Source organism: Setaria italica, chromosome IV (genome assembly GCF_000263155.2).
Source record: "Setaria italica strain Yugu1 chromosome IV, Setaria_italica_v2.0, whole genome shotgun sequence".
NCBI lineage: Eukaryota > Viridiplantae > Streptophyta > Magnoliopsida > Poales > Poaceae > Setaria > Setaria italica.
The window spans coordinates 1,624,765-1,635,201 of record NC_028453.1 but is presented as its reverse complement, the minus strand read 5'-3'; the positions used below and the strand labels follow the sequence as shown (position 1 = coordinate 1,635,201).

The window sequence follows — 10,437 nt, the reverse complement described above, 5'->3', positions numbered from 1 at the left end:
ATTAGATACAAGACTCACTTGCACACTCTTTGTGTGATTATCCTACCATAACACCACTACACTATATGGCTACCTTGTAATCTGCTAGTCGAGACCTCTTATGCCATGGTATAACTACGAGGGAGGGGAACACCTCTATTTATAGGTGCTCATGAACCTTGTGGTGTTGCCATGGTGCAACTTCCACGCTCTTCTTTACAAATATCTAACTCTAAAACTTTCTCTCACCCCTATCCTACCATATAAATATCTTGTTCTAAGTATTCATAAGTTGACATCTCCAAAGTCTAAGCTCTTGACATCTCCAAAGTCTAAGCTCTTGACATCTCCAAAGTCTTCTAGAACCTTCATACTTTGTCATGATCTTATCCTTATGCATGTCAAAGCCTCTTGTGATTTCCAAAACTTTCTAGGATGTTCCAAATATGCATTGTATATTTCAACAATGTGTGGTGGGACTTAATTCAGAGGTTTGTCGTAGATTAGAAGATGATAGCCTAGAGCGGTGAGATGAGGCAATCCTGTCGGTTAGGTAGTGTTGTAGTGGAATTATAAGGTTTGGCTTGGCAGCTGCCACGTCTCACTCCGTTCCTCATCCAACACGCCACGAGGAGCCCAGCTCCCTAGCTCCAACGAGTAAGGATTTGTTTGGCATGACTAACTCATTCTAAAATGGTTGACTTTGGTATCAATTGTGAAATAATTTTTTATGGAGTTAAAATCATTTTAGAAAATGTTTAGCACAACAGGTTGTCAATAGCAGTGTGGTAATTTTTTAAGAATACTTTACTTATTGCTTGAGGGGGAAGGAGAGAAGCCAATGAAGCAACCTTTTCTATTTCTCATCTCTACTTTAAGCTGTTTTGGGACATAGGAAAATTGAGGGCCATTGGGTCTCCATTGCATTACGGTGAAAAAAAATCACAGAATTGAAAACAAACATCTCCCAAAAAAAATGGCAGACTTAAAAAAAGAAGAGGTAGAGTAACAGGGCACACCTGTATCGATGCGTCGAGGACACCCTTGGGCCTTGGCGTACCAAACTTCACTAGAATTTTCTCATTGATAATTAACGTGCTGCCTCCTTTTATTCCCTTAATAAATTGAGCCATGGACTTGATCATACTTGCTGTGCAGCTTCCCCGACAAACGGAAACGCTGTACGCTGCGCCATTCTTGCCTGTCCTGGCAAGCACTGCACGCCTGCACGCTCGATGGCCCTAGCTGAACACGACGACGACGCTGACTCCGTCCCAAACCATATTCGTTGCTTCACCTTTTCCATGATCATCCCCGCTGACTGCAGGCTTCAGGATCCTTGATGAATTACTGAGCAGACGCGCACCGATGGGATCACCAATCCAAGCGCTCCAGGGTTCTGGCACCTGATGGCTGTGAACTAGATGATCCTCGTAGGCTCCTGAGCTCGTGAGACCTGCCGGCCGTAACTGAGATGGCATGCTTTGGAGCGAGCAAGTAGCGAGGAGCCAGACGCCATGGGCACATCTTAGCTTGACGCTATGGTTGTGTCGGCGTGTGAGTATGTCGAACCTAGAGGCCATGCCAATGTGGGGATTATATAGTGTGCCGACCCAGCTTCCGTTGAACAGGATCGGACATGCACGAGGGACAGGTACGGTGCATCGACCAAGCTGAATGAGCGGAAATTGAACGGTGGGAAGTTTCCGGGAGCATTCTTGAGGCCGTCGGGTGTAGTTTATTTTCCCTTAACGAAAATTCGCTGAACTTGCGCCGGAGCAATGGCGAATCATTCCATCTCTGTTATGGAACTCTGAGAAGGCTTCGCTGCGTTGCTATCGGTCGGGACTAGGTGAGGGAATCCCTTATCTGCTGCGTTTAGGATAAGGTCCAGAGCTGATCTGATTCGCCGGACGGTTTGGTGGTTTGACGATTGACAAGCGCTCCCGTCGTCCGTCTCCGGCCGGCGCGCATTTGGATTGCCTTGGTGAACACGAAGATCAATATGATAAAGGTTGGGGGAAGGGAACGAATCCAGGTCAGCTAACGACCATTCGAAAAAGGAGGAGGTCAGTGCTGTGTGCTGAGCTCCCTGGCGCCATTTTGAGTTTCGAGCTATGGGATTTAGTCTCCAAGGCTGGTGACCTTCCGAACTGCCCAGGATTCTTGCTACAATGCAAGTTGCGCTATGGTTATGTAACTGTATGAGATAGCGGAGGCTGTGCAGCTACTATGAAGTCTCTTGCGGACAAATGTCAAGTAGCCAGTAGACGAGCTTCATCTTTATCCACTGCTAGTTTTTGCCATGCATTGCATTGCTTACTAGTCACTTGTTAATGCGCATTCCTACGCTCCCGCCGTTGACTTAAGGATCTGTGGTTGGCTGAGTCGGTACCGAGTCTTGTGTGGCGTGCTTCGGTATGCAGTTGGTGTGACTAACGACCCTTGAGTCTCTGAAGCTCGACTTCCCGTGCTTAAATTACGGCTCCACAAGGAGAATTGGTGACCGTCTCGGCTAGCCCATCCGCGATTTGGTTAAGCCTGAAGGACGAAGGGACACCCCAGCCATTATCCAAGAACTCAGCTAGTTTATAGAGTATAGTAGTCTTTTTTTTTTTTGAGGACATAGAAGTATAGTAGTCCAGCTCATCATTTTGCTCACTTGGAAGATCACGTAGAGGTACTCATTCTTTTACTCACATGGAAGAGAGAAGATCAGGAGAAAGTGTACTATCTCTTCTTCTGGAGCTATTGTAGTTTGCAGTTTTAAATCTTGGAAGATTTTGAGGCTCTGTTTCAAATCTTGGAAGATTTCGAGTCTTTGAATCGGCAGTTGTGAATTGTCTTGGCAATAAGAAAGCGCCATGTGAATTATCTTGGAACTACGCGAGAGTGATCACGTTCGATCAATATGAATATCATATTCTTTTCTTTTTGTTTGTCAGGATAAAAAATTCCATTGTCAATGCATTCAGAAGGTTTATCCCTACTGACAGTTACCTTCACGGAATAGAAATTATTGTTAACTGTTTGAACTTCCAGTTAAATTTTTTACCTCAACGAAAATGTGTCTACTGTTCCCTCAATATGTGAGTATTTAAACTGTTAATAATAATTTCAGGAAAGAGATGCTATTGGATTTTTTGTTTTGTTGCTTTTAAGCTTCACGTCCAAGGTTACATCGACTATGTGGTGACAACGTACGAGAGTGGGCTCACCTGGGCTGGCAATTTCCAGGCGTCTGAGGTGTTAAGGGTGAATGGGAGTTACGAATACCACATTCTTAAGGAACCTTCTCCCGGTCTGAATCATGATGCCATGAAGATTTCAAACGCCTCGCTGACATCCTTCTACACCAATATGCGCTGGCCACCAGTATTCCTGCAAATACACAGTCAATGGATAAATTCACTATGTTCATCTGCAATCACATGGCTTTTCTTTCACCAATGAGCCGGTCTAATCTCATTTTCAACTTAATGAGAGTGTACAAGGCACTAAGTCCCAGTAATCGAGTCACCTTTGCACCTTTGCATCCTGTGTTGATGGGTTTGTTCAGAAACAAGGGTGCTGACTGGAGATTAAAGACACAAGCGGATGCGGTCCTTATGGCCGTGTGCAAGAACCGGCCAATGAAGAAGAAAAAGAAAAAGAATGAAGGATTTAATTATAATTCTTCTGGTTTGGACCTCCTCAAGTTTTAAAGAAACTTCATGGTTCATGCAGTCCATTAACTAAAAGTATGCTGTTTAAACTTCCTGACATAAGAAGTAGGGTACAATGTCCACATTTTATATTCAGGTTGTCCGCACTCGTCATACTCTATTTTCATACTCTAAAAGAAATATTCTAGGAAAGCGTCGTGCTTCTAGGAAGAAAAAATTCGATGAAACACAATACAATGAAGCAATTTTGCAAGCTGAGAGGGACTTTGAAGTTAATTATTTTTTGGTTATGGTTAATAATGCAATCACATCACTAAAAAGTAGATTTGAGAAACTCCAATCATTCAAAGATATATTCGGGTTTTTAATGAGTTCAACAATCTTGAAGTCCCTAGATGGTATTGAACTAAAACACTGTTGCACTAAGTTTGCAAAAACTTTCACTCTAGATGGTGAATTCGATGTTGAGATAAATGATCTGATTTCCGAGTTAAGTGTCATGCAGTTCACTTTGCCAGATAGACCAATGTCTGCTATGGAGATTTTTAAGTTTGTTAGAGAAGCGGATTGCTATCCTAATATTTGTATTGCATATCGAATCTTATTTACTATGCCTGTGGTCACAGCTGAAAAAAGTTTTTTAAAGCTGAAATTGTTGAAGAATCATCTAAGGTGTGTAATGTCTTTTAAATGGTTTGGCCACTTTATGTATTGGGAAGAAATTATTGGATTAGATCGATATTGATGCCATCATCAATGACTTCGCATCTAGAAATGTTAGAAGGAATTTTTGATGTAATATAAATTGCTTGATATGTATAGGCTCCTCTTTTAGTTTCGCTCCGGACCACAAAAGTCTCAGGACCGGGCCTGCTCTTCCCTCCTCCCTGCTAGCCTCCTCCCCGCCGGCCCTCTCCTCTTCCCCGCCGGATCCTTCTTTCTCCTCCTCGCCGGCTCCTTCCTCTTCCTCCTCCTCTTCCTCCTTCTCTCTATCCTCCTCCCCGCAGGATCCTTCCTCCTCCTCCCCGCCTTCCTCCTCCCAGTACCGCGGTGCGGGGTTTTTTCTGCTACCGTGGTACTGGAGGATGGTTTAGCGGGTGCCGGTGCGGACAGCCTCATGCTTCATTTTTTATATTCATGTACATATAGATAATGTTTTGTCTCCTGCACTTCTACTAGTCTACTACTGTCTGTCTCCCTATTTATCTATCTATTTATCTTTTTGATTTCATAATTTCGTATTTTTTATCATTGAGCCGATTACTGATGGAAGCTAATGTAAGCTTTAAAAAGCCCGTCTTGTCCTTTTTCCTTTGGTTTCTTGTTATGTCCTCCTTCCTTTGATTTCTTATTATGTCTCGATTTGGAACCTGCCAACTTTATCGAGAAGGAAACTGCTAAGAACCTCGGGGGTTCATTTTTTTATACTCATGTACATATAGATAATATTTTATCTCCTGCACTTCTACTAGTCTACTATTGCCTGTCTCGCTATTTATCTATCTATTTATCTTTTTGATTCTATAGTTTCTTATTCTTCGTCATTGAGCCGATTACTGGTGGAAGCTAATGTAAGCTCAAGCAGAGGCTGCGGATCTCCGGGCGCAGAGGAAGAAGTTACGAGACCCCAGATCCAGCACCTTCTCCTCGGGCCTCAAACCTGTCCAAAATCCCCCAAGAACCAAGATCGATCAGTTTTAAAACTAGGGCAATTTATAATTCAGATTTCAAGAACGAGCATTCAAGCTTGAGTTTGTCCGTGCACGTACTCTCGAGGGAGTACTTGGAGAAATGCAGCTCGAACCCGTCGGCCGCGTCGCCGCCGTCCGCCGCGCCCCCGGGGTGCTGGTGGATCGGCGGGCGGCGGCCCTCGCGGACGTAGGCCGCGACGGCGGCGCGCACGAGGTCGGCCACGGTGGCGTCGGCGCTCAGCACCAGGTGCTGAGGGTCATCTATCACGTATGCAGGCTGGTATTAGTGTATTGTTAAAACAACTGTAGCATGGGCTGCTTCACTTCTCACTTCCGTTGAGCCTTTCTTAATGTTTCTTTTAATAGAATGTAGTTTTGTTGCATATGTAGATTTGTCATTTTACATGGCTGTGTGCTATTGTAGAGGCCAGAACATTACCATTTTCTAAAAACATGTAGATTAGTCATTTTTTTGAAAGGTTAGATTAGTCATTTTACAAGAGTAGGTGAAACTTCATCGTTGTAACCTGCCTAACAAATCATGTGCTAGGTGTCTGTTACGTCACACAATTAATATGTTCATTGTGCATATCTTGCGGTCTTATCAACACACTTGCTTGTATGATTGTATCCGTGGGTTCTGTTGGCCTTGGCAGAATGTGGCCCTATGCCATTAATGAATGCCAATGGGTAGAGTTATTAACATGAGAGCTCTTTACTGTCATTGGCAGAATATTAAATTTCAAACAATATATGTCTGTCTCTGTGAGTTGTTTAAAAGTTGGTTTTTCCTGTTAAGGAGTGGGTGAACATGGTTGAAGAGAAGGGAACCTCTGAAAATATTTTCTTTCTGTGTTTTTCGTGTTTATATATGATCTGCACAGCAAATATATCGTGTGTACATTCAAATTATTGACCTTCCGTCCAATTTGTTGTACAAACTGTTGATAGAAGCTGTACTATGAACCTAGCTGTTGTTTCTAAAATCATTTCCCATTTATTTCCAGGATTTGAGAAGGACATGTTCAAGCTAAAGAATGAGAAGCAAGCTATGGAGCAAGAGGCTTATCTTTGGTCCGTCTCAGATATGTGAGCCCGACTGCTGTTCCAACTTCCAAGACATGAATTGTGCAAAGGGGACTACATTGTGGTTGAAAGGAAGAAAACTCTTCAAATGATTCTTTCACAAAATGTCAAGCTGGTGATGCTGTGCTGGAGTTGCTCGAATATCTCTTTGTTATGTATTTGTTGAAAATCTAGTTCGCATCCACATTTTGTAATGGCTTTGCATTTTGTATTGTGAACGTACATATTGCAAAGACGCATTTTGGTGTAACATATGAGACTTTAGATGGGTCCTGGCGCTGGCGGCCCATTCGGTGAGATGAGATGAGATGCTGTTCGACATATTTATTTATTTTACTGGAACACGTTCGATCAGCCAAGTGGCTGCGGCCTCGGCTTTGGCAGCGGGGAGGAATCGTCGTCTGGTGCGGCTGGCGCCAAATAGATCCCATGGATGACCTTTTTTAGCCTTTTTCGATAGGTATGTTTCATCGTTGAAAAAATGCGTTTTCTCCCCTCGGAATTCACTTCACAACCTTCTTTTGCTTCATGATTATTAAACTTCTCGCGCGCACATTCTATTCTTGGGATTCTGTTAATCCTAACCTGTAATGCAGCTGGATTAGTTTCAAGGAGGACAAGGATGAGTTTAAGTTCTACAAGGCTGAGCTCGCATCGATGGATCTCCGGAAGACTCCGGAGCTCAGGGTCGATTATTTGCACATCAAGAAATACAACCCCCCAGCTAGCATATGCCTTGATAGCGGAACCTGATAGGTATCTTACCCTTTGTCGTTGGAGCCACAACATTATGCTAATTAACAAAGTATTTGTTGTTTTTATGCTATTTCCTGATTTTCTGTTTTTAGAGTGAATTGCAACTTGGAGCCACAACATTATGCTAATTAACAATGTATTTGTTATTTTTATGCTATTTCCTGATTTTCTGTTTTAGAGTGAATTGCAACTTGTCCTGGTTTTAAAAATTCTTCATATGAAGCATGCCGTTTCAGTAACCCCATGTATATCTGCCAAATTGTTGGACTTTGCCCCAACATTAGCATTAGTCTCATAAAGTATTTATGCTATATATTGCTTACAGTTATGCTATGATCAATAGTCAAATTGTACCCCCAGAAATAGTTGAATGCAAGATTGATAATGATATCATGTCTTTGTTGTTAAAGATACGTACCGCAGCATTCTTTTATGTAGATTTTATGTATGGCTGGGCAAAATGAAACCGTTCAGTATGCTTATATGGGTTTATGTGACAACATGCTTTATCTGGGGCTTCATAAAGGCATAGCACATTTAAACAGCAAAAACAACTGAATCTTTGTTTTATGTTGCGTCCATAACTTGACTTTGCTGTTGTCTCTCAAGAGTTTTGAGTCGCTTAATATCCTTTTCTTTTTGTTTGTCAGGACAAAAAATTCCATTGTCAATGCATTCAGAAGGTTTATCCCTACTGACAGTTACCTTCATGGAATAGAAATTACTGTCAACTGTTTGAACTTCCCAGTCTTTGAAAGGTAAATTTTTTCCCTCAATGAAAATGTGTCTACTGTTCCCTCAATATGTGAGTATTTAAATTGTTAATAATAATTTTAGGACAGAGATGCTATTGGAGTTTTTGGTGAGCAACCCACCTGTTGTTGCTTTTAAGCTTCATGACAATGTTGACACACCCGTGTGTACAACAGAGGGAAGTAACCTTTTCCAAGGTTACATTGACTACGTGGTGACAACAATGCATCCCCATTCAATCTTGTATTTCTAATCATACATTTTTATGCATTGAGCAGGATATCAATGGAAACCCCACAATTATCACACTGGAAGAAATTGATTACTTTCTAGCTTATCACTTTGATAAGTATTCGGTGGAGATGTTGAAGCGACTCATTGATCGATTTGATATGAAGGGGCTGTATGTGTCTTTTTTTTTATCTTTTCCTTGCATGCAGAGCTATTTCTTTTACTTTGTTATTATATGGGAAGGAACTCTATTAACGGGTGTGCATTTCTTTTCTGTTCAGATTGGAGCAGGTCTGGGGGGATTGCACTTTGGCTTGCTCCAAGAAATACAGGACTACTTGACCCAGAGCCATTGGAAAGTGACCAGGATGCTTAACCAACAACCAACCTAACCAGCTACCTCATGATTCCCGAGTAATACCCAAATTTCACTTAAGCAAGGCGACTGGCATCATTTTTGCATATTTAGGATCTCTGCACTCTGCGGACTGAAGTGCGACGAGAGAATTGCTTGCTCTTTTGCTGAGCTCCCTATTGCCGGGTAATACCCAAACCTTGCCACATGGCTGGCATCATTTTTGTATAGTTAGGATTTCAGCGGACTGAAGCGCGTCTCTGAGGATTCTAAGGACCTTCGCACTGACACCAATGCGGGAGACCAACTCTCTACAAGAAAACTCAAACATTTATTCACTACTTAATTAGATACAAGACTCACTTGCACACTCTTTGTGTGATTATCCTACCATAACACCACTACACTATATGGCTACCTTGTAATCTGCTACTCGAGACCTCTTATGCCATGGTATAGCTACGAGGGAGGGGAACACCTCTATTTATAGGTGCTCATGAATCTTGTGGTGTTGCCATGCTGCAACTTCTACGCTCTTCTTTACAAATATCTAACTCTAAAACTTTCTCTCACCCCTATCCCACCATATAAATATCTTGTTCTAAGTATTCATATGTTGACATCTCCAAAGTCTAAGCTCTTGACATCTCCAAAGTCTTCTAGAACCTTCATACTTTGTCATGATCTTATCCTTATGCATGTCAAAGCCTCTTGTGATTTCCAAAACTTTCTAGGATGTTCCAAATATGCATTGTATATTTCAACAATGTGTGGTGGGACTTAATTTAGAGGTTTGTCGTAGATTAGAAGATGATAGCCTAGAGCGGTGAGATGAGGCAATCCTGTCGGTTAGGTAGTGTTGTAGTGGAATTATAAGGTTTGGCTTGGCAGCTGCCACGTCTCACTCCGTTCCTCATCCAACACGCCACGAGGAGCCCAGCTCCCTAGCTCCAACGAGTAAGGATTTGTTTGGCATGACTAACTCATTCTAAAATGGTTGACTTTGGTATCAATTGTGAAATAATTTTTTATGGAGTTAAAACCATTTTAGAAAATGTTTAGCACAACAGGTTGTCAATAGCAGTGTGGTAATTTTTTAAGAATACTTTACTTATTGCTTGAGGGGGAAGGAGAGAAGCCAATGAAGCAACCTTTTCTATTTCTCATCTCTACTTTAAGCTGTTTTGGGACATAGGAAAATTGAGGGCCATTGGGTCTCCATTGCATTACGGTGAAAAAAAATCACAGAATTGAAAACAAACATCTCCCAAAAAAAATGGCAGACTTAAAAAAAGGAGAGGTAGAGTAACAGGGCACACCTGTATCGATGCGTCGAGGACACCCTTGGGCCTTGGCGTACCAAACTTCACTAGAATTTTCTCATTGATAATTAACGTGCTGCCTCCTTTATTCCCTTAATAAATTGAGCCATGGACTTGATCATACTTGCTGTGCAGCTTCCCCGACAAACGGAAACGCTGTACGCTGCGCCATTCTTGCCTGTCCTGGCAAGCACTGCACGCCTGCACGCTCGATGGCCCTAGCTGAACACGACGACGACGCTGACTCCGTCCCAAACCATATTCGTTGCTTCACCTTTTCCATGATCATCCCCGCTGACTGCAGGCTTCAGGATCCTTGATGAATTACTGAGCAGACGCGCACCGATGGGATCACCAATCCAAGCGCTCCAGGGTTCTGGCACCTGATGGCTGTGAACTAGATGATCCTCGTAGGCTCCTGAGCTCGTGAGACCTGCCGGCCGTAACTGAGATGGCATGCTTTGGAGCGAGCAAGTAGCGAGGAGCCAGACGCCATGGGCACATCTTAGCTTGACGCTATGGTTGTGTCGGCGTGTGAGTATGTCGAACCTAGAGGCCATGCCAATGTGGGGATTATATAGTGTGCCGACCCAGCTTCC

The 10,437-nt window shown here is 42.7% G+C and overlaps 1 protein-coding gene across 1 annotated transcript; it reads right to left on the bottom strand.

The window, feature by feature from the left end:
* Positions 1–5,151: 5,151 nt before the first annotated feature.
* LOC101755143 lies at positions 5,152–10,127 on the bottom strand. The gene is made up of 3 exons (XM_022825882.1): positions 9,963–10,127; positions 5,414–5,612; positions 5,152–5,304 (listed from the first exon to the last, which is right to left on the bottom strand). The coding sequence occupies exons 1-3, from the start codon at positions 10,125–10,127 to the stop codon at positions 5,222–5,224; spliced, it is 447 nt and encodes a 148-aa protein (XP_022681617.1). The 3' UTR covers positions 5,152–5,221.
* Between the last annotated feature and the right edge of the window lie 310 nt (positions 10,128–10,437).